Genomic DNA, 25,094 nt, shown 5'->3' on the forward strand with positions numbered 1-25,094 from the left:
CCTACCTTACAGCATCGAGCGAAGCATCAGGAAAGGTGCCTGGGGCATTTTTATTCAACTGGGTGAATCATCGTCATCTTTGTTTAATGATTTCTGACCTTTCATTTAACTTACCAATGAGCTGCATTTGCTTCTCATTTTGGGGAAAAAACTGCCTGTCATAATCTTATGGCAGGAACATCATTTCTGTTCATCTTCCAAAATGCTCATGGGAGGCTTAGTAACTGACAAGACAGGAAATACCGAACAACCGAAGGCTCATTACCTAAGGACTGGTTCATTTATTAAAGGAAAGAAAGCGTTGCCTATAGGATCATCATTACAGAATACCAACCAACTCCTTGTGAAATAGAGAAGAACCTTCCTGATTGTGCTCATTTCACACACTAGCAAGGTTATGCTCAAAATTCTTCAAGCTAGGCTTTGGCAGTACGTGAACCAAGAACTTCCAGATGCACAAGCTGGGTTTAGAAAAAAACAGAGGACCCAGAGATCAAATTACCAACATTCATAGAGAAAGCAAGAGAATTCCAGAAAAATATCTACTTCTGCTTCCTTGGTTATGCTAAAGCCTTTGACTGTGTAGATCACAAAAAACTGTGGAAAATTTTTAAAGAAACAGGAGTACCATACCACCTTACCTCCTGATAATCCTGTATGCAGCTCAAGAAGCAACAGTTTGAACCGGACATGGAACAACTGACTGATTCAAAATTGGGAAAGGAGTATGTCAAGGCTGTATATTATCACCCTGCTTATTTAACTTCTATGCAGAGTACATCATGCAAAATACTGGGCTGGATGAATCACAAAATGGAATCAAGATTATGGGGAGAAATATCAACAACCTCAGATACTCAAATGTTACCACTCTAATGGCAGAAAGGGAAGACGAACTGAAGAGCCTCCTGATGAGGGTGAAAGAGGAGAGTGAAAAAGTTGGTTTGAAGCCCAGCATTTAAAACACTAAGATCATGACATCTGTTCCCATCACTTCATGGCAAACAGAAGGGGGAAAAGTGGAAATGGTAACAGATTTTGTTTTCTTGGGCTCCAGAATCACTATGGATGGTGACTGCAAGCCATGAAATTAAAAGACACTTGTTCCTTGATAGGAGCAAAGACATGATAAACCTAGACAGAAAAGCAGAGATAGAAAGCAGAGATATCATTCTGATGACAAAGATCTGTATAGTCAGAGCTATGGTTTTTCCAGTCGTCATGTATGGATGTGAGAGTTGGACTATAAAGAAAGCAGAAGAATTGAACTGTGGTGTTGGAGAAGACTCTTGAGAGTCCCTTGGACAGCCAGGAGACCATTGAAAGGATTATGCTGAAGCTGATGCTCTAATACTTTGGTCACATGATGCAAAGAGCCGACTCATTGGAAATGACCCTGATGCTGGAAAGATTGAAAGCTAAAGGAGAAGGAGCAGAGCTTAGATAATATTACCAACTCAATGGACATGAATCTAAGCAAACTCTGGGAGATAGTAGAGAACAGAGGAGCTTGGCATGCTGCAGTCCTTGGGGTTGCAAAGAATTGGACACGACTTAGTGACTGAACAACAACAATAGCATTCCTGATTAGTTATTTATTCTGTCACTTCCAAGACCTTGTTTGAATTGATACCAAAAGCCTTCTACAGCTTTCTTCAAGCCAGCTAATTGCACAGGTCAAACAACAGTAGTTTGTTTGCTGAAATGTTAGGTCATGACTATTACAGGAATTCAGATAAGTGTTACTTTAGACCTGAGTTCCAGAGTATAATTCAACCTTAAAAGTACATTTTGCAAAAGAACAAGCTTGACAAGTGTTTTAGGAATTCGTTATGCTATATGAGTTAGAAGGGCAAAGAAAATTTAAAGCACCTCAGTTAGCCTGCATGACACTCATATGTTTGAATGGTTAAACCACTCATTTTTGCATGGGTGGTTAAATCTCATGAAAAATAGATTATTTTTGTTGAGGACTTTCCCCAACTTTTTGTTTCTCACTTCTGAGTCAAACACATGAATGCCTGAATCACTTTTCCCACCACTGATGATTGAAATTTGGCTTAAGAATTATTAAAATTAAATTAGTGTCAAGACAAAAGTACTACTTCTCAAGCTTTTATAAAGAAAAATATATCAATAGTCTTTTAAAATTATATAGGTTTCAGAAAACAAGAGATTTTGATTTCATTAGACTTGATATCAGTCTATAAGAAAGATGGTCATTCATTTTTAAAATTCGATAAAGAGCAATTCAGTGGATTTGCAATTCAGTTTGAATTCTGCAAGATCATGTTCTTCTTTTTAGGAGGCCAAAAAAAAAAGCTATCAAAACCTGAAAAAAAAAATATGTATCTTCTCCATGTTCTGAGTGGGAATGAGCCATGGAATGGTTTCCTACCCTCTGCTCTCAGGCCTCAAATTATTTATTGAACATTTTCCTTTCTTAATAACTGAAGGTAATATGCATTCTAGATTTCATCTCCTGGTATACTAAGAGTGCTTCCTAAACATTAGGAGGCTTACTGTTGAAGTCAGCCAGACAACACCATGCATATTCCCCAGCAGGGAGATGAGAGAAGGTGATATCTCCTTAACCATACTAGAATTTTTTCAGAACACTCCACCATCAACTGAAGTCCTTGTCTTGGGTGTGTTACATAAGAGAATCTCTCTCACCCCCTCACATGGCATCTACTACGTTGTTCTGAGTGCCATAGCAAGTGAAGTCAAATTTGCAATTTGGAACTTAAAATGTTATAGAAAAATCCAGTTTTTCAACTAGTGCAGATGGATAGTTACAATCATTATTCATGCCTTATGCATTATGACTTTGTAGATTCATAGATCAATGATGAATTTTAAAATATCATAAAATAGGGTCAATTTAATTCTGAGTATTCTACTTGGATGCAAGCTTAAAGTTGAGTGATGAAAATGACATTTTCATGGAGTCACTTAGAATGGAGGATTGGATTTTATTAGTGTCATATATACCTGACTGGGCTTCCCAGGTGGTGCAAGTGATAAAGAACCTGCTTGCCAACACAGGAAACAGAAGACCCGGGTTTAATCCCTGGATCAGGAAGATCCCTGGAGGATGACATGGCAACCCACTCCAGTATTCTTGCCTGGAGAATCCCACGGACAGAGGAGCCTGGAGGGCTATAGTCCATAGGGTTGCAGAGCTGGACACATCTAAAACAAGTTATCATGGCATGGCATATACCTGACTACCAAACACACGACATACTGACTATTAAAAAAAAATGGGATCCCCAGTATTTAAAGTGGAAGTTGATGTACTCACCTACTTGATCAGATCATCTCAAGTGACTCCACATGTAGACTACAGATGGGTCTTGACCAGAAATTGCTGCCAGGCAAACGTCTACCATGTTTCCTACTCCCTGTATTTAACACTTTGCATCATAAAACCACCCTTTCCTACTAGGCACTCTTAGTTTCATGAAACTTTAACTTTGGAAGAATTACTTATAGGACTTCTCTGGTGGTCCAGTGGTTATGATTATACATTTCCACTACAAAGGGCATGGGTTCGATCCCTGGTCAGGGAAGTTCCACATGCCTCCCAGTGGACCTAAAAAAAAAAAAAAAAAGATCTTCAATTAGGTCCTCTGGTTGATTGACCAACTTTTCTTTTGAATTAATGCAGGGGTTCTTGAGTTTCCTAAATCCTGCTTTTAGTGAGACTTCTGAGTAAACTTTATAAGATGCAAATACAACTAAATTACTTGCCTACTTCAAATAATCAGTGGCTCCCCACCATTCACAAAGTCACCAGGTCCGAAGTCTGACCCTGCAAAACGCTGCCTCTGCCTTTGTTCTAGCCTCATCTGCCATTATTGCCTCACCTGTAGGCCTAGACTTCCATGCCTTTGCACATGCTGTTCCCTTAACTGGAATTATCCCATCTGGAAAACTCTTACTTTCAAGACTAGTCTTTGACTTCATCTTCTCAATTCAGCCTTCCCTGAGCTGTCTTCTTGAGTGGTCCACTCTATTCTCGCCTCTTTACTTACAATGACATCCAGGTGTATATCCTGCTTCCGTCCACTTTCCGTGTAGACTGAGCTCCTTGAATGCAGGGTCCGTGGATGGCCTCTTCATCATGTGGGACTCTCACCTCTAGCATACCTGGTATATGGTGGCCAGTTCTAAGAGACTTAGGAATGAATGAATGAATGAGGGCCTCCCCAAGTGTCTAACAATAATGAGGGAGGGACTTGAGAATGGAGAGAACTTGACTTGTTCATTAAGCAAACTAGAGTCCTACTTTACTTATTAAAAAAAAAAAAAACTTATTCATTTGACTGTGCCACATCATTGTTGCATGCAAGATCTCTAGTTGCAGCATGTGAACTCCTAGCTGTGGCATGTGGGATCTAGTTCTCTGATGAGGGATTGAACCTGGGTCCCTTGCATTGAAAGCACAGAGTCTTAGCCACTGAACCACCAGGGGAGTTCCTATTCTTTCTTTCTAATTCTAACAGGTGTTAACTCACTGCCTGCCTTTATGCCTTGTAACTTTCCCTCTTCTTTCCACTCCCATTCAAACCTGATAAAATATTACCACTTTCATGTTGGTTTGTGTATTAAAGTTCTCACAGTTCATGAATCTAGGAGTAATAGGGACACATACTTCCAAAATGTATTTGTGATTGTGAATAAAGGGCCTCATGATTTCCAATATTAGCATGGAGGCCAAAATGTAATATATAGGTCACAGGTAAAGTATCCTAAGATTTTGAAGTCCATTTTGAAGTTTAAGGTATAGTTTTTAAACATCAAATGCTACTCTCCAAGATAGACTTCTCTAATTGAATTGCATGGCAATGATTTGCAAATATTACGTTTAAAGAAAGGCCACAATATACAGAACCATGTATTGTCTTAAAATAACTGTATTATGCTCATTAAAACATGGAGCATTCCTTTCCGGTGTGATTGCTTTGTTTGATCAAATTGAAAGTCAGGCTTTCTATTTTGGCATTACGCCTTATTTCCTAGACTAAATGAAATTATTCCATTAGAGCAAATAGACGCTTGATAATGGTTTGATTCCAGTTTTAATTGGAATGCTGTTCTCAGAATATTTTACCATTCCACTATTTTTCCTTGATACTGGATTTTCAAACAGAGACTACAAGCTAACACTGGGTTACAGCCCTCAGAAGACTAGAGTAGTTGAAATCCCAGGGGAATTTCAAACCGCGACCTTGTCTGAGGCAGAGACGGTGCTGTTTTCCGGCTGTCTGCTGGCAAGACGTATTTAGTTGATTGAAACAAAACATTGAGAGAAACATCCCTTCTGAGGTTTGATCTCAGCTCCTCTCGGATGGGCACACATCTGGAGATGGATAAGCAGCTAACTACACAACTCCCCCTCTTGTTACTAGAGTAGTCTGCACCAAGGCATCACCATCATTTCTTTCTCCTTTTCTAAGGCTTCCTGACCGCAATGAGGCAAGAAGTGACCCGTGCCCACAAAGGCTGGGCCCTGGACTCCGTGACCATCCACAACGAAGTTCTGCGGCAGACCAAGGAGGAGGTCACATCGCCCCCTGTGGTAGGTGCTGCTGGGCAGGAGCAGGGACGTTTCTGGAGCTGGGGCTCCAAGTTCAAGTTCTGCTGAACCTGGACCTGTGAGCATCTCCGTCAGGTCCTCTGGCTTTGCAGTGAGGGTTTCCTTGGTTGTAACCAGGACACCTCAATGCCAACTCCTCCTGCATTTGTCAGAGTGGGAATGAATGATAAACACCAGGAAGTGCCCAAACTGCATTCTTTGTAATTACAAGTTTACATTTGTGTGTGCTCAAAAGGACTTTCTGCACATCTCCATCCACTGCTGTGGGGTACTCACAGAATTAATGAGGGTTAAGGGCAGTAGAGACTGACAGGACTGGCAGCCCTGAGCTCTGGGGCCAGTTCCAGCCATGTCCCTTCTTAGCTGCAGGACCCTGGGTGGAAGGACAACTTGCCTGGAAAATTTCATGGACAGAAGAGCTTGGCGGGCTATCATCCATGGTGTCACAAAGAGTCGGACCTGGTGCACACACCACACCACACCACACCACACCACTGACTTAATGATGGTATCATATGTGCTAATATTCTGGGATGGCCCATGGTTTTACTGTCAAATCATGTACTTCAGATTTTGGTTCACGTGGTATGGTTCTTATACTCTTAGCCCACACGGGGGATTTTAGAAAACACTTTGCAGCTAACCTCCCTCTCTTTTATTATAATATAGATTTCCTTTCTCTTACCCAGTCCTCACTGGAAATGGAAAAATGGTCACCATTTCCTACATAAGTGTATCTTATGAGCTTACGTGATTGTTGGAGTCTCCCCCGTGATTCCCTTTAGACTTTTTTCTTACTGAGCGTATGTTCTATGGCTCCCCAGTGCCTGCAAGATAAAGTTCAAGCTCTTCAGTCTGGTATCGACAGTCTTCCACCGTTAAGCCCTAACTTATTTTATAACCATTGAACCTGCTGCTCAATAAAATGCGTGGACTGTCCTGACCATCCTGCCTCTCTTGCCGCCCACCCTGTCTCCTCTGTGTCTGCAGGCGCAGCGCACGCTCCAAGACCCTTTCCTCCACAGGCCTCCCCGGGCGCTGCAAGCTCAGTGACCTTCACTCGCAGTCACCGCGCTTGGCCTCAGTGCCCTTCACAGGGCGGCCCCTCTAACGAGCGTGTGCTGGTGTTCAGGTCATGTCTTTTACACTTTGTTCTGTGTGTGTGTGTGTGTGTTGCCTCTTGGCTTACTGGTGAGGCCCTCAAGGGTAAGTCCTACTGTGTGAAAGACAGACACAGGCTGAGGTCAGCCACTCTGGGACCCATTCTCCACCCCCCGCCCATCACTTCTGCTGTTGCTCTGCATGTCTGACCTCTGGGAGCGCTCAGATGAAGTTAGAATGGCCTGTTGGCTTGCTCAGTGCAGGTTGAGATCCCGAGTGGCACCCAGCTCTGAATCCTGTCCTGGGTGCTCCCGCAGGACCTCGCACCAACTCAGAACACCCCCGTCAGAGACTTCATTTGCAGCAGAGGCAATCTGGCGCTGCTGGCTGAGTCTTTGGTCCCAGGCCGGTCACCCCCAGGCTCGAATCCCCAGTGACAGAAGCATTTCCGTAGCGCTCATGTGCTTAGTCACTCAGTCGTGTCTGACTCCTTGCAGCCCCATGGACTGTAGCCCGCCAGGCTCCTCTGTCCATGGGATTCTCCAGGCACGAATACTGGAGTGGGTTGCCGTACCCTCCTCCAGAGGATCTTCCCAATCCAGGAATTGAACTGGGATCTGCTGCATGTGCAGGCGGATTCTTTACCAGCTGAGCTACCAGGGAAGCCCATAGCCTCCAGCTATGCTGCCGAGGAATGGTGGGCTCAATATTTCACCAAGGAATGCATCCTCTGGTGTTTTCTTCTTTGGGTAGCGTTTTAAGATTGCTGTGCATTCTCTTTCCAAACTGATGACCTTCATTATGGCATTGGGTGTCCACCTCACAACAGTTAACTTTTTAAAACTTCCTGGTATCTTCTGCTTGGCTCTTCCAGGAAGGCGTATACATTTATGGGCTGTACATGGATGGAGCAGCCTGGGACAGGCGGAATGGGAAGCTCACGGAATCCACGCCCAAGGTGCTCTTCACACAGCTGCCCGTGTTGCACATCTTTGCCATCAATTCCACGGCGCCCAAGGACCCCAAGCTGTACGTGTGTCCCATTTACAAGAAGCCCCGGCGGACTGACTTGACCTTCATCACTGTGGTGTATTTGCGAACAGTCCTGTCCCCCGATCACTGGATCCTGAGAGGCGTGGCCCTTCTGTGTGACATCAAGTAAGTTCCTTTCCACCTGCTGAGGCCCTGGGGCCACGGGCAGTCAGTGCTGTGGAGAGACTCGGGGAGGCATGTCTTTCTCCCTGGTGATTGCTTGATTACTCTTTCTAAATTAAAAAGTTGATATCTTACAATCCCTTGTTTGTGTATGTTTTCCCTCATATCAATATTTTGAAAGACGATTCAAAAGTATTTTTTTTTATTCCAGGCAGTCATATTCCATTTATAATTATTTTTTAGGTAAAGTCCTACTTTCATGTTTGAATACTTTGGAAGATTTAAATTTTTAAAAACTAAAAGTATTAATTTGTTGCACCCCCAAAAAAAGTCTAGTAGATGCAATCGTCTCTCTCAAATAAAACCCACCTTTCCTTTGAATAACATCAACCCAAGCCTGAGTTTATGCAAATATATTATCTTTTGCTTGTTGTTTGCATTTGGTCTTCTCTCCGTGTTTGTGAAATGGGAATTGGAGGGGTCCAGTCAGTACCCCCTTGGGACTTATAGCTGGTGGTGTGAAATATTTGAGACAGAAAATCCACTGGGATGGCTGCCCTTGCAATTTAATTTTATTCAGTATTATTTTTAAGTGCTTTTGAGGCCCAGAAATCTCTGAGTCTCTAGCTCTCCTCTCCCAACTCCAACTCCACAGGAGATAATGAAGCACACATTTCTAGGCAGCAAATGGAGAAGGAAAAAACAAACTCCATCAAATGAAATTAGGTTACATGCTGAATGCCTTAAACAGCAAAGTCTTTAAAAAGTGGAGCTATTTCTTACTCCATAGCTAGTCTGAAACTCGATATGAACCTTTATTTCCTGCTAAAGGAAATTGTCAATTTAACAAAACAGATGGGGTCTCATATTGAATGTTCAGGCAGCTTCTGGCTAATGAAGAAGTGTCTCTATGGTCTTCCCATCTAGAATCCTCTTGCCTGCCCCCAGCTAAATCCTCACGCTTCCTCCCCTCTGTCTGTTCTGAAGGAGGGGGATGTTTCAGGCTGCCTTGCTCTGCTCTCATCCCTGTGTCACTCTGATCAGAGATGGCCAAGCAAGAGCCCAAGTAAGGTGTCTGGAGAGGTACCCAGAAGAAATTCCACCATAGTCTAGAGCAGGGGTCCCCAACCTCTGGGGATCTAATGCCTGATGACCTGAAGTGGAACTGATGTAATAATTAGAGGAATGAAGTACACATAAATTAATGTGCTTGAATCATCCCTAAACCATCCCACCCTCCATCTGTAGAAAAATTGTCTTTCACGAAACTAGCCCCTGGTGCCAAAAAGGCTAGAGACCCTTGGTCTTGTGTACTTTTAAATGGTAAAAAATGCATTATAGGGTGCAATGTATTCTAGCCATGGCCTCTGGTGTGCTCTTGATCCTGATTCAATGTCAAAGCCATAGCACTTTCTAGGACCGTTTTTTTTTTTTTTTTAATTGTTTAGTTTTTATTTCATAATCATAAATTTAACTTTGCAATCCAGCTAAACTTGGAGGGGGAAAAGGAAAATATGGAACCCAACGAACTGTAGCAAGAGCACAAAGATTATGGGATATTTCAAGCAGATGGGGGTGAAGGGGTGCTCTCCTGGGCTACAGAAGGAATGGTCTGGTGGTTAAGTAAAACACAAGTCAAATTTATTAGATTTGTCCACAGTCAGCAATGGTGATCTTCTTGCTAGTCTTGCCATTCCTGGACCCAAAGCGCTCCATGGCTTCCACAATATTCATGCCCTCTTTCACCTTGCCAAAGACCACATGCTTGCCATTCAACCATTCAGTCTTGGCGGTGCAGATGAAAAACTGGGAACAAACAAGTTTGTGTTGGGGCCAGCATTTGCCATGGACAAGATGCCAGGACCTGTATGCTTCAGGATGAAATTCTCATCATCAAATTTCTCACCATAGATGGACTTGCCACCAGTACCATTATGGCGTGTGAAGTCACCACCCTGGCACATAAATCCTGGAGTTATTCTGTGAAAGCAGGAACCTTTATAACCAAATCCTTTCTCCCCAGTGCTCAGAGCACGAAAGTTTTCTGCCGTCTTTGGAACTTTGTCTGCAAACAGCTCAAAAGAGACGTGGCCCAAGGGCTCGCCGTCGACAGCAATGTCAAAGAACACGGTGGGGTTGACCATGGCTAGACAGCAAGGAAGGCTCCGGGGTGGCGGCGTCTGCAAGGCCAGGACTGTTTTTGAAAAAATCAAGTAAGTGAGCTCCAAGTGTTTTGGCTCTTCCCTCAGCCTGTAGTCACACTAAAAAGATAGCATCCTCTGGAAAGACTGACCTGAACAGAAGCTAGCCTCTGGAAGCAACCACTCTGTCTGGGTGAGCAGAGCGGGAGCAAAACACGTTACAAACTGCAGTTTGCTGTGTAAGCAAACCGAACTACAGGTTCCCAGATAATGCACATTTTATTCATATTCCTATTCAGTTGCCAAAATTATTGAAGCAAATCGCATTGTCTACCCCCCTGGATGTCATGGTGTGTTTTCAGAGAATAACAATTAGATCCAATGTTTTCTTTTCTTTTTAAAAATATATACACATTTATTTGTTTATCTGGCAGTTTTGGATCTTAGCTGTAGCACACGGAGCCTTCCTTGCGTCGTGTGGGGTCTGTTGCTGGGCTCATGGGCGCGGTAGTCACAGCACACGGGTCTATTTGCTCCTCTGTATGCGGGACCTTAGCTCACCCGCCAGGGATCAAACCTGCGCCCCCCGCGCTGCAGGGTTCATTCTAGTTAGTTAGTTATTTTGGCCATGCTGGGTCTTCGCTGCTGTGTGGGCTTTTCTCTAGTTGCAGTGCTTGGGCTTCTCACTGCCCTGGGCCCTCTTGTTGCTGAGATCGGGCTCTAAGGCGCACTGGCTTAGTTGCTCCCATGTGGTATCTTCCTGGGTCAGGGATCAAACCTGCATCTCCTGCATTGCAGGCAGATTACCACTGAGCCATCAGGGAAGCCCTTAAGGCGGGTTCTTTACCTCTGGACCACTAGGGACGTCCCAGTCCAGTGTTTGCTAATGACATGAATGTCCTATGAAAAATTTGGGAAAGAGATGAGAAGGGTATGAATCTAGCAAAGATCATGGATCAGACTGTTTAAAGCCACACACATAGCATTTCCGGGGAATTCTCCACTGTTGCAGATTATTTTGTTCTGTGTCAACCCTGAGGAGAGAGAGATGGGTGCTGAGGCTTCCTCAGGAACGTACACCTGGCTTCCAATTGGTGCCCCCAAAACTAGTCTTCCTCGTGGGGGGCACCCCTCCACTCTCCCTATTGTACAGAGCTGGCTGGGGTCCAGGTCAGCTTGCCTTCTCTGGGCTTGCTTAATGCTTTCCTTAGATGTTTTGAGCCATTGAACTTGACTAAGCACATAACCATTTTCTCAGAAAAATTGTTGCTCTTTTGCTAATTACATAATTTGCCACACTTGAGTGAGGGAGACCTGGTGAGCATAAAAGAGCAGAGGACCCAGGACTAGATGGTTAAGCCGACTGAAGCCGGAAGAGAGAAAAAGTATTTTTGGTTCCTCCTTAGAGTCTGTCCACATGGTCTCATTTTGGTCTCAGCAGAATGTGCCACAGGATTTATGCCTTTGTTGATTTAAAATGTTCTTTTAGTTTGGACTTTGCATAAAAATAAGACTGAAAGAGAAGTGTCTCAAGATATATTGTGAAAGGAACTGGTCTTAAGGGTGATGTTGCATGAACAGGCTCCACTCTCTTTCATCAAAGACCTCAGGTGAATACGGGACTCACCAGTATTGTGAATGTGACTCAGGACCATGGGTGAAGTACAGAGAAATGGTTAAACTCAGGGTGAGGGATGAACTTGAAGACAAGGTAGCATTTCAGTTGGGTCTTGGTCATAGATGGTGCCAAGATAGTAGATGGATGCATTCTAAGGAAGGGAACGGTGTGAGGAAAAAAACAGTATAAAGATGGGAAACCACATGGAATGTCCAGAGACAGAGACCAGACTGTGTAAAATCCTCCTTAAGAGCCTTTGAAACATTTCCATCTTCTGCAACATATACTCAAAATACCAAAGCCCTCCCTGAGCTGGCCTAAAGTAAAATTTCTGTCTGTCCCCGACCTTATCACTCAACTTTCTCAATTCGTTCTGCTATTAGGACTATTTTGTGTTGAGGGAACATGAAATATTTTCATCCTCGTGTTGTTTCTCTTATCAAGGAAAACTTTCCCATATAGAACAGCTGGAACTTTCATATATTGCTAGAGGCAATGTAGTAATAAAATAGTACAACCACTTTGGAAAACAAGTGGATGGTTTCTTAACAGTTGAATATATGATCCAGGTGTTCCACTCCTAAACATTTACCCAAGCAGAATAAAAGCATTGTGACTACAAAGGCTCACCCATGAATGTTCATAGGAACTTCATTTGTATAGCCTACAACTGGAAACAACTCGATTCCAACCACAACTGGATGGATAAACCAACTATGGCACACCCATTCTATGGAATAACACGAAACAAGCTATTAATGAACAGACTTGGATGAACTTCAGAATAATTATGCTGAGTGAAAAAAAAACAGGCAAAAGATGTATAACATATAGTTCCATTTATATACAAAATTCTAGAAAAAAATAAACTAATTGATAGCTATAACAGATCAGTGGTTATCTGCGGTGAGGAGCTGGGGGACAGGCAAGGAGAGGAAGATGCAAAGTAGCAGGAGGAAAACTTCAGGGGTGACAGATGTGTTGATTCTCTTGACTGTGGTGTTTTCACGCATGTTAAAATTTGCCAAATTGTAGTCTTTGAATGTGTTCAGTTTATTGTATTTCAGTTACACCTCAATAAAGCTGCAAAGAAAAGTTCTCCCAGAACCACTTGATCCTTTCTTCATGTTTTGTGAGGACTTTCATGACCCCTTGCACTCCCCCAGGTAGGATTTATTGCTCTTTCTGCACTTGGATTGCAGCTGAATGTAGCAATTTTCACGCTAGGAATTAATAACATGTATGTATGTCTCCTCATTATGTCCCAGGCATATTGAAAGCAGAGTCTGGCTTTGGGGCACCCCAGCAAGTGTTGAGTGAATGCAGAAGGAGAGAACAGCACGTGACCCAGTGTGACTGACAAGTGTAGACAAATGATGGGGAAGGAGGTCGTGTTGTAGGGGGGGTGTTGGGAATATGACAGAAGGGCAGTGGGGAACCACAGGATTGGAAGTGAGTGGGTCCGTGGGGAGGCTACTGCTCTACACCCGACAAGGTAAAGTGAGCGCTGGACTGAGAGAGAAGACCATTAGAAAGGCAGTAAAACAGGTCATGTGAAAGATGCTATGGAGTCCAAATTGGGGCATTCGGAAACTAAGCTGATGAGATGAATGGTGAGCAGAAATAGATATAGCAGTTTAAACATCCATCGGCAGGTGGATGGATAAAGAGGATGTGGTGCATATATACAATGGAATATTACTCAGTCGTAAAAAAGAACCAAGTAATGTCATCTGTAACAACATGGATGCAGCTAGAGGCTATCATGCTAAGTGAAGTAAGTCAGAAAGAGGAAAGTACCATGTGATGTCACTTACATGTGGAATCTAAAATATGACCCAGATGAACTTATCTACGAAACAGAAGCAGAGTCACAGACACAGGGAACAGATTTGTGGTTGCCAGTGGGGAGACACATGTGGGAAGGTTGGAGTGGGAATCTTTGATCAGCGTGTGCAAGCTATTATATGTGGAATGTATGATAAACAACAAAGTCCTTCTGTATAGCACAGGAAACTATGTTCAATATTCTGTAATAAACCATAATGGAAAAAAAGAAAAATATAGCAGTTTATAGCCTGGAGAGTCTAGTTGGATGTTTCTTCTGTCATTACAGTCTGAGGAAAAGATCTCTTTTCTAGCCAAGTGCTTATAAATAACTGCCAGGGTCTCTGAAAAAAGACTCAAAGATCTGTGTGCTCACTGTTGCTCACGATGAGGTCTGTGACTTAATAACACCATGTTACTGTGTGCCTTTGACATGAATTAGCTTATGTAACCATTATAACAACCCTATGAAGTCTGATAGCATTATCACCATTTCACAGAGGAGGAGACTGAGGCCCAGAGAAGCTAAATAATTTCCCCAAGTTCTCCCAGCTGGTAACTGACAGAGCTGAGATTTGGACCCAGTCTGATGAACTTAGCAAGGCAGTGTTGGATTCTTTTTTTAAGCCAGAGTCTATTGAGATAAAATTCATAACTGTGTGTAGAAAATAGTACATCTGTGTTTCTCTGACTTGTTCATTTGAGTCGCTTTTGTTGTCTGGATAGAAAGAGAGACTATTAGGCAAACATCAGCATTTGGGGGCGTCCCTGGCAGCTCAGTGGTAAAGAATCTGCCTGCTAATGCAGGAGACATGGGTTCGGTCCTGATCCGGGAAGATTCCACAAGCCATGGAGCAACCTAGCCCGTGCACCACCGCTACTGAGCCTGTGCTCTAGAGCCCAAGAGTCACAACTGAGCCCGCGTGCAACAACTACTGAAGCCCGTGCACTCCGGAGCCCGTCCTCTCCGGAGCCCGTGCTCCACAACCAAAAAAGCCACCGTAATGGAGGCTTGTGCACCACAGGAGAGAGTGGCCCCTGCTTGCTGCAACTATAGAAAAGCCCTCACAGTAACTAAGACCTAGCACAGCCAAACACTATTTCATTTTAATAAATAATGAAATATTTTAATAAATAATGAATTTTAAAATAGCAGCACTTGTATGGTGTGCAAGCAAATTGTACATTTAAAATTCAAGAATTTTGAAAGGAATTAGTTGGTTCATTTAACATGTTTTTTCTGGGCTTTCCTGAACATTCTAGACCAGCAGGTGTATTGTTAACAGGAAGGAGGTGAAGGAATTAGCTCTAGACTCTTAAGTGAGAAGACTAGCAGTCTGGTCCTAGGACCCAGGCCCCCTATAGGGTGGCTTCCTTGTCCACATGCAGAAGAAGAAAAAGAAACTAGGATGGTATTTTAAAGAACACATTTCAGCAAAGGATAAAGGAGAGCAAAAGTATAGAAGAAAATTCACTATCCTAAATGAAAAAAATAAAAGGCAGAAGGACTATGGAGATCCTTTCCATTTTAGCCAAAAAGCCACTCACAGTTAAAATAGCTTGGTGACTTAAACCTAGGTGCCTAATAGAATCTCCTTTTTTTTTTTTTTTTTCAAGATTTCAAAAAATGATCTTGTTTTAGATATAAAAAGATATCACAGGACAACACTCTGGGTTAGGACCTGTAGCATACATCCCCCAAATAGGCCTCCTATTGAATGGACAAGGAAACCACCCAGGGTCATCTAGGGCTGTATAAACATTGGCTTAGGAGCCTTTTGTACATTTGATAAAAATTGTCCACTCATCACAGACACTAAACATTTTGCTCCTTCTTTTCCCACTGTGAGAATTTTCAGATTCTTTTCAGATTCTCTGGAAACAGACTCAGAGCTAGGGATCTGAGTGTAGATTTCCTGGGGAGATCTCTTGGGAACAGCACTCCTTGGGAGTGAAGGAGGCAGGAGTGGGCAGAGGGAGAAGGTGGGCTGCGATGCGGTCACGGCAAAGGCCTCGGCCACCCCATGGGGCTGTAAGACAGGGAGGGTGCTGCAAGTGGCCCCACACGAGCCCTGGGAACCAGGGCACCCGGCAGAGACATCATTTGCAGCCCACACTCCTGGTGGCTCGGAGAGGAGAGCCTGGGATCCAGCAGGGACCCGGGTGGTGCACGGCATCCATAGACTACCTTTCTGCCTCCACACACTTGCTTTTCTCCTCTCGTCCTCTTTCTCCGTCTCCTTTGATTTGAAAGCAAATGATGAACATGTTTCCTCTGGCTTCCTCTTTATGGTCTCCTCCAAGAAGCTTAACAACTTCAGTGAGAGTATATCTGACATCTGCATGCCCACCAACATCCTGAAATGCAGGGAGCTTTCCCAGTGCCTGGAGTAGTGGGAAAAGAGACCTGGGGGTGTGTGATTCCTGTCCCTCCCAAGTGGCTGGAGAAGAGGGGGTCCCTGCCTGGAGGAGCCCCCCGGGGCTGAATGGAACCACCGGATAGACATTGAAAAGGCCTCAAAATACAAAACAACTGAAATCTGAAAGCATCCATTCTTCATGACTACTTTGCTCACAGCCTTAAATTTCTAAGACTCCTTGAAAGAGAGCTGTATTTGGTCTTAGAGAAAGATGACTTTTGTACCTTCAGCACCTGGATAAAAAGTCCACTCCACTGCTTCAGTCTTTTGGCATCTAGCTTTGACTGCAAAAAAGAACCATGTTTTTGAACACTCAAGTCTTGATTTACATATAGCCTTCTGAGATGAATATAAACACTTTGGAGTCATGCTCAAGAAATGAAAATAATCTTTGTCTACCTTGAATGAATACCAGTTCCTCAGAAGCCGCTGGTTTATAGAAGATTCTCCCAATCTGTTCCATTCCCCTCAAGAGGCACCAGGGAGGGCGGGGACCCACACTGCTCCATCTCCCAGTGCGTGTATAACCACCCACGTTGGGAGTGTGGGATGTGGCAGGCTGACAGGGTTACAGTTGATTCTTTATAAACAGTTTTAATTGAACAGGTGTCATCAAGGAGCATGGAAATTCCTCTGAGCCCCGCACATGTGTCTCGCTGGCAGCTCCCTGCCTTTCCCCACAGAAGCCACCCCTCATTTTCACTTAGGCCGGGGCTGATTAATTAAAGCACCTCCTCTCCATTTCCAGGCAAAATCCTCATTTGATCCCATATAGATATTCAATGCTTCAGCCTCTAATTTCCTGACACTTTCACAACTTCTTCAAGATGGTGTTTGTGTCCCAACTGACAGATTCATGGTGTTTCTGTCACTGGGACCCCAGGCTCCCCAGACAGGTGATCAAGGACTTCAACCCGTGTCTGGGAGGTAAGGAGCCCCATCTGTCGTTTGCAGTTTCCGGGTGTTCCTTGCTGACTATGTAAATCCTCTCCCTTTCTGTTGTCTCTTCTGTTGTCCCTCGGTGAGAACCTGAATGCAAGGCTGCCAGACAAATAGAAAATAGTCCTAATAGTCCTTCTCTCTGTGTCTCTCCCTTTGTCTCTCTTCAGACCTAGGCATTTAGCTAGGCCAAATCAGAAGCTTTGACTATTATATGTCATCCCCTCTCTTGGGGAAAGCAGTCACTTTTAGTGTTTTTCCATGTTTATGGAATCTTTTTAGAGGATGGCCTTGCTCTTTCTCCCTACTCTGCTTTCTCCAAGAGCCCAGGCCAGTCCTTGGCTGCCAGGAGTCAACTGGCACACCCATAGGGTTCCCTGGTGGGTCCCAGATCCCACAGCACCCCCAGGTCCCTCTCCTGTTCAGGGAGCCCTGTAGGACCACTGGCCCAGGGGGTGAGCTGACGCATTTCTTCATCCGGCCTTGTCCTTGCCTCTCATGTGCCTGCTCTGCCTTCCAGGCTCCTCGGAGAGCAGGGCCTGGGGCCCTCAGGAGGAAGGTCACATTCACACTCATTTGCTCACATTATCTGCTCCAGGGGCCCCACCAGGGGAGAGCAGGTGGTTGTTTGGGGCAGGCAGGCCCCTGCCAGTTCACGGCTCTTGGGTCTTTCTCTTCCTTTCATCCTGGAGGAGGCCTTGCTTGGGAAGGAGCTACGGTGCAGCCAAGGTCTTCTCCTGACATCTTCTAAGAGCCCCAGAAAGGCTCCAGAGCCAAGGGCAAGGTGGTACCAGTCTTCCATACCATTTGTCCCCAGAACGAATTACTTGCGCATTTCCCCTCTTTTGGGGAAAAGTCTGGGCTCTTTAAGAGTCGTCTTGATCAGTCATCTTCACGTCCATCATGTTCTTGGGAAACTCCAGCTTGACCAACACATGATGTGAGATACCCGCCACGTCCAGCCATGAGGTCCCGTTCTCGTCCAAGGGAGTTGGAGGATGTGTCTCCAGGTCAATTTATGTATTAATTTGTCACTCACTGCATAATATTTAGCACTGCGATAAAAAAACAAATAAGCCAATACTATGAGGAATTGATTTTCCCTTCCACATCTGTTCACAGAGACATAAATCTAAAGTTTTGCTATTTTAAAAGCCTCCCGTGCAAATATAATCTAAAATTGCTAGGCTTTGAGGTTGGGCTTTTCTGTCAAAAGATGTTTATGGACCTGCTCCCTGGAGCCTGGCTGCTCATCTTCTGCCTCCAGGCCCCAAAGACATCGATTATCTCCTGAGGTCCTTCTCAACTCATTGCCAATTAATAGGGTGATTGTGAGCATCTTTTGTGCACAAGCTCCATGCTAACCTTCAGCTAAGATGCAAGAGGGACCCTGGCCTCAGGCATGTGCTGCAGCAGAGCACACGTAGTCTGCACTCAAATAGCCACGATGCAAGTCAGAGAGTGTTGACAGTGAAAGATCAAGTGGGCATGGGAGTGCAGAAGAGAGAGACTGGACTTTTTCAAGTGAAGGGTTGGGCAAGGCCCTTGGAGGAAGTAGAATTTAGGCTGAGCCATGAAGGGTGGATGGGATTTGACCAAAGGCAATAGAGGAGAAGAGCATTTTAGGGGGAGGGCATAGCAGGAGCAAAGGCCAGATGAGGATAAAGGCAGGCCAACAAGAAGACAACCGTGACCACAAACCCCGGTTGGCTGCAGCACAGGACACTTGAAGACAGCCGGGAGGAGCAGGAAAAGGTCAAGAATACTGTGGGAATGACCATGACGTTTCCTCATGTCTAGGCTTAGCAGTTTCCAGTGCCCTTAACACATGGATCCTCTCATTTTGATTGTCACAACAGTCCTGTGGGTAGGGATGATTATACAGGTGAGGAAACCAAGACTCAGGAAGTGGAGGCGATCGGCTTTAGGGAACAGAGGACAAAAGCAGAAGAACCAGAGTGAGAGCCCAAGTCTTCTCATGCCTGACCAGCCTTTTCTGCTAAACCAGGGAGTAGATGAGAGCCTGCAAGAGAACTTGCTCCTTAGTACCTGGCCGTACTGTCTGTCTGTGGAGCTTCTGTTTGTTGGTTTGCTGTCAGGATTTTTCTTTGGTTTGGTTTGGTTTTAGGTTGGCTGTGTTGGGTCTTAGTTACAGCACGTGGGATCTAGTTCCCTGACCATGGATAGAACCTGGACCTCCGGCGTCGGGAGCATGGTGTCTTAACCACCGGACTACCAGAGAGGTCGTTGCTTTCAGGTTTAATTCACTGTCTTTCTTGGTGTGAAAGCACCATGGTGGGGGTCACCCCTAGAGACTGGTGTGGGTCAGTGAGGTCAAGCTGCGGGTCTTGGATGTGATATTGAAGTGACCTTGGCAAAGCTGGCAGAGACCTGCCATCAGCGGCAGCTTCCTGGGCACAGGGGCCGGGACGATGCCCGGGGAAGTGATGTGTCACCATGTGGGGCTTGCTGATCTTGTTCCCCCGGCAGTCCCGGCCCACCAGGGTTACAAAGAGCATGGTCAGGATGAGGCCCCGGTTGTACCTCTTGGGCTGCTTGACATCCAGACTGACATGACTGTTGCAGTCTCCAGTGGTTACAATCACCTCAAACCTGGCCTGTTGGCCAGCCTAGGTCTGCTTTTGCACCAGCATGATCTTCAGATCCTTGTCCTTGATGGGTAGCCCCAGAAAAGTGTCAATGATCTCAAACTCCTTGATGGGCGGGGAAGAGAGCTGATCTTTGTGTCCTGGATCTACACAACCTGTGTTGATGACGGGGACACAATCCTTGTCCTCGATTTTCCTCCATGAGCTCAGGGGTCCTGGCCCTGGTGTTGACCACAGCTGAGACCCCAGCCCAGGTGCTGCCAAACTCTCCACAGCCTCCTCTCCTGGAACCCTTGGGCCCTCCAGACTCTCCCACACCACTGGTGTCAGCTTTTGTCTCGGAGAAGTGTTTGTGCCCTTTCCATGGCAAAACTGTCATGCTTGGTATTAATTCTGTGAGCCTACCCCACCCCGAGGAGCTCCCCGTGAGAGCACCTGGGTGGTGGTGGGATGGGACATCCGAGCCATTAAGTGCCAGGTAGGCTCATCAGCTTTGTTTGCCATCCCGTTTGGCAAATGAGCCAGAAACCAGGGCATCATCGAGTGCATGGAGGGTGAAAGCTTTCATAACAGGGAAGGAAGTGACTCTGGGTTGGTCTTGGGAGAGGAAAAATGAGATAGACCGGGTCCTCAGAAAATGTCACCTGCTAGGCAAAGTCGCAAGTTCATGGGAGGTCAGGTCTAGAGGTCAGGCCACAACAACAGAAGGAGACTCTGAGTTTCCTCCAGCCACAGGTCGGTCTCAAATCCTAAAGTGTTATCATCACTAATCGAGACAGAACTGAGAGAAAGGGCCAGAAAATGGGAGCAGAAATTTCTGGATTGTGATCCTGTGGAGGTGCAGGAGGCATCTACAGGGTCAGAGATCCTGCAGGCCTCGATGACTGCAGTCGCTTCAAGCCGGACCCCAGGTGTGACCTGTGAGGTCCGAGGCAGCAGAGATGCTCACCAGGTCCACACTCAGGGACTCAAGGTATGATGGTGCAGGCGGCTGGGAGGAGCTGGCCCGGAGACGTCTGCATTTTCCCTTTTGCATTTGTTTTCTGCTATTTAGGAGAAGCAAGTGAGCGAGTATCACATTGCTTTCATCGAGGGAGATGATTTTGTCCGGTTCTGAGTGTGTTAAATAGTGTGTGATCAGGCAAGAGTCGGGCTGTTGTTCCTCCTCCCCTGCTTTGGGGAACTCTGCTAGGCTCTACACTGCCCTTGACTGAGCCCTGGAGGTGATCCTGACTCCAGAAGGCCCGTGACACCTTCCCCATCCTGGCTCGGAGCCGTTCTTTTCAGAGAGAACTTCTGGGGCCTTCAAGTCCCCCCACAGAGCGTCTCCTGCCCCGGCCTGTGAGGCCTGTGACTGACTGGTCTGAAGGATGCTACCAGAGGGGAACAGCTGGGGAGAGTTTCTGAAAAAGAAACTGTCACTGGTGGGCCGGTACGCCTGTCAGCCTGGGGACACCGCTTATTTCAGACCCAGTTGATGGTTTCATTTCTCACTGTCATCACAGTGGGCTTCTCAGCCTCAACCAGGTGCTGAAAGTCTACATACAATGAGAAGGCCATTGTGATGCTTCCTTTTCAGTTGATTTCCAAACATGAAATTTGGCACGTTTCCTCTTTTCTTGCACAACATTAATTCAGTGAGGGGGCATTGTGGGCTCTTGTCGTAACCACCCCCTCCTCTCCCCCTAGAGAGCGGCAGACAGGTGGGAATAACCTGGGATGAAAGATAGGAGCCAGCGACTTCCCTGGTGGTCCAGTGGCTAAGACTCCGTGGTCCCAGCGCAGGGCACCCCAGTTCCATCCCTGGTCAGGGAAATCATCCCGCATGCCGCAACTAATGATCCTGCATGCTGCAAAGAAGACTGAAGATCCCTCATGTCACAACTAAGACAAATAAACAAATAAAAATATAAAGATGGGAGCCATATGAATAAGGACAAATGGGGGCCCTGGCCAAATGATCCCGAATGTCCTCTGCGATGCTGCTATCCACTGACCAAGGGGAGGAGGAGATTGACCCAGAGGGAGGGGTCTCGTTCACCTACTCGCAGGTACAAAGGGGGGACCTCCAGAAGGCCCCCCTGGCCTGACCAGCACTCTCCCAGGGACACCCACCAGCAGTGTTTCTTGGGGTAGACTAGCTGCAGTGATAGTTCCCCAGTCTCAGTGACTTAACATGATACGCTCCAGGGCAGGTCAGCAGGAAACTCTGCCCCATGCAGTTATCCAAGGACCCAGGTTCCTTCTGTCTGGTGGGCCTTGGAGTTCTCCACTGGATCATCTGTGTCCAACTGGTTGATGGAGGCAGAGAAGGTATGGAGGAGGAGAAGGTGTGGAGAATCATGTGGGAGGTTTTCTGGGCCTATACCACTTTCCTCCATGATCCACTGGCCACATGGACCATCAAGGGAGACTAGGAAATATGGTGGTCTCAACAACTAACAGGCCGAATTGTATTCTCGCACAAAAGATATCTTGAAGTCCCAACTCTTAATAGCTTAGAATGTGACCTTTGTTTGGAAACAGGGTCTTTAGAGAGGTAATCAAGTTAAAATGAGGTCATTAGGGTGGGCCCTAATCCACTATGGAGAACCCACTCCAGTATTCTTGCCTGAGGGAATCCCGTGGACAGAGGAGTCTGATGGGCTACAGTCTGTGGGGTCCCAAAGAGTCCCACACTGTTGAAGTGACTTCACAGGTACACACAATCCAATGACTAGTGTCCTTGTGCAAAAGGGAAGATTGGACACAGGTTTAATTCAGTTCAGTTGCTCAGTCGTGTCCGACTCTTTGTGACCCCATGGACTGCAGCACACCAGGTTTCCCTGTCCATCACCAACTCCCGGAGCTTACTCAAACTCATGTGCATTGAGCCGGTGATGCCATCCAACCATCTCATCCTCTGTCATCCATCCACTTCTCCTCCCACCTTCAATCTTTCCCAGCATCAGGGTCTTTTCAAATGAGTCAGTTCTTCGCATCAGGTGGCCAAAGTGTTGGAGTTTCAGCTTCAACATCAGTCCTTTCAAACTATTCAGGACTGATTTCCTTTAGGATGGACTGGTTGGATCTCCATGCTGTCCAAAGAACCCTCAAGAGTCTCCTCCAACACCACAGTTCAAAAGCATTAATTTTTCGGCGCTCAGCTTTCTTTATAGTCCAACTCTCATATCCATACATGACTGCTGGAAAAACCATAGCTTTGACTAGACAGACCTTTGTTGGCAAAGTAATATCTCTGCTTTTTAATAAGCTGTCTAGGTTGGTCATAAACTTTTCTTCCAATGGGTAAGTGTCTTTTAATTTCATGGCTGCAGTCACCATCTGCAGTGATTTTGGAGCCCTAAAAAATAAAGTCTGTCACTGTTTCCATTGTTTCCCCATCTATTTGCCATGAAGTGATGGAACCAGATGCCATGATCTTAGTTTTCTGAATGTTGAGTTTTAAGCCAACTTTTTCACTCTCCTCTTTCACTTTCATCAAGAGGCTCTTTAGTTCTTTGCTTTCTGCCATAAGGATGGTATCATCTGCATATCTGAGGTTACTGATACTTCTCCCGGGAATCTTGATTCCAGCTTGTGCTTCATCCAGTCCAGCATTTCTCATGATGTACTCTGCATATAAATTAAATAAGCAGGTAGATGTACACAGAAGGAAGACAATGTGAAGACACAGGGAGAATGCCATCTATGAACCAAGGATGCCTGAGGCTACAGAAGCTGGGAGAGAGGCCTGGACTAGATTCACCCTCTGGACTCTCAGGAGGACCCAACCCTGATGACACCTTGATTTCTGACTTCACACCTCCAGAACTGTGAGACAATACATCCTGTTGTGTAAGCCACCCAGTTGTGGTGCTGTCTTATAGCAACCCCTGCGAACAACACACGGCAGATCTGGGGAGCTCTCAGCCAGCGCTGCTACACAATCTTCTCGTTAAAGGGAACAGGGCAGATGGCTCTTAGGGCAACGCCTGCCCCCTCACAGGTTCTGCTCTCACCAAGCCCCCCTCCGCATCCCCCCCCCCCCCCCCCCGTCCTGGTTTTCCCTCACCTTTTGCCCCCTGCCGACACGATAACCCTTTAACTGCTGGGGAGACAGAGGGAGTCCCAGTCATTTCTAGCCGGAATCCCCAGGTGGAGAAGAGAGAGGAGTTTTGCTGTTCTCACCTCATTTATTTTTCTCTTCCTTGCTCCACAGATGCACAAACCCTGCCGACCTTGCTAAGTGAGCTCAAACAAATCCCCTGACTCTTGGGGACTCAGTTCCCCCCCATGTAAAGCGGGAGTGGTGGCACTGACCTCTCCCTCAACGAGTAGTCAGTTAGGAAACTGACGCTGTAACACTTGATGCCGCCTCTGCCCAAGAGAGCAATAATCACTGTAGCTCAAGAGGCTCTAAATCCTCCCAGCTGACCGCCCGGAGATTGAAAGGACCCAGCGCCTGGGAAGCTCGGCTGGACTGCAGGATGGAGGCAGGGACAGGGGCACTGCGCAGGGGACAGAGCCTCTGGGGTCCAGCCAGCCTCCTCCCGCCCCTAGACCTGTGGCCGGGAAGGGAAGGACTGAGCTGGAGCCCTGGGCTTCAGCACCGCTGGGAAGATGGAGGGCCACGGGGAACAACAGTGGCGGTGGCAATGCTTCTCATTACTGAAGACTTACGAGTGCCAGGTTCTAGACAAGGGCAGCTGTGACGGTCCAGCAGTCCTGCCAGGTCTGACGGTCTTTGTACAGTCAGTGCGGGGGGTCCGGCGGGGTGGCATTTAGGCTCTCTTGACCTGTCTTGGGCTAATTACTCCACTGTTTTGCACTTGGGAGTCCTCCTTTATAAAACGGGGATAGAAATGATCACACTTCACAAGGCAGGGTTGCTCCCAGAAGCTCTGGGTCAGGGGGCAGAGGGCAGAGTCTCGAGAAGAGAAGCAGGAAGAGAAGCAGGGTGGAGTCCTGGCCTCGTGGGCATTCCCTCCCCCCACCCCATGGCACACTCCTTCACCCTGGGCGCCGCAGGCAGGCACATTCCCTTGGCTCCCAGCAGAAGACAGATTCCTGGGCCCACTCCTGTGGTCTCTGCCTCCTCCTAGCAGCAAATCTTCAGACTGTCCTGGCGACGAGTAGGGCAAGTCAACGGTAAGCATTAAATGGATAACACTCACGTGGCTCCTGGAACGCTGCCCCGCTCACGGCAAAGGCTCTGTAAATGTTGGTCTTTATTATTATCCCCATTTTACAGACTGTGGGGCCAAGGCTCAGAAACGTTCAGTGAGTGATTGAGCTGGATTTCAACCCAGGACTTACAGAGCCTAAGATCTGTGTGTAGGTGTGTATGTGTGTGTGTGTGTGTGTGTGTGCTGAGTGTGCACATGTATTTATTCTAGGCTATGTGTTGGTTCTTTCCTCATCCGGTCTGCCAGAACAGGGATACAGTCTTGAGCTTTGGAAAATAAACAAGCTTCTTAGGAACTTGGAGTTTGGAAGGAACCTGTACTGTATGGACAAGAGACACTTGTCCTCCTTAGCACTGCTTTCTTCTCTCCCCACTCCACCCCCATTTCCCTCCCACTTCCCCCTCCCTCCTTACCTTCCCCCAGGAGAAAGACTGAGTTCTGCCCACTGGCCAGGTGTCCCACTGAGAGGGCCCCCCTCAATGAGGGACCGAGGAGGTGGGGGGCCTGCCCT

At 46.3% G+C, this 25,094-nt stretch overlaps 1 protein-coding gene and 1 pseudogene across 1 annotated transcript in view; one reads left to right on the forward strand and one right to left on the reverse strand.

Annotated features, from left to right (window-relative positions):
- DNAH8 (dynein axonemal heavy chain 8) overlaps nt 1-7,868 on the forward strand; it is a 315,169-nt gene extending 307,301 nt beyond the window's left edge. Inside the window, exons 88-89 of the mRNA XM_065912223.1 lie at nt 5,466-5,587; nt 7,581-7,868. Coding sequence (XP_065768295.1) covers nt 5,466-5,587; nt 7,581-7,868 — 410 coding nt within the window. The remainder of the gene's footprint in view (nt 1-5,465; nt 5,588-7,580) is intronic.
- Nucleotides 7,869-9,283: 1,415 nt separating this feature from the next.
- LOC136151416 (peptidyl-prolyl cis-trans isomerase A pseudogene) lies at nt 9,284-10,044 on the reverse strand (annotated as a pseudogene).
- Nucleotides 10,045-25,094: the final 15,050 nt, after the last annotated feature.

Source organism: Muntiacus reevesi, chromosome 20 (genome assembly GCF_963930625.1).
Source record: "Muntiacus reevesi chromosome 20, mMunRee1.1, whole genome shotgun sequence".
Lineage (NCBI taxonomy): Eukaryota > Metazoa > Chordata > Mammalia > Artiodactyla > Cervidae > Muntiacus > Muntiacus reevesi.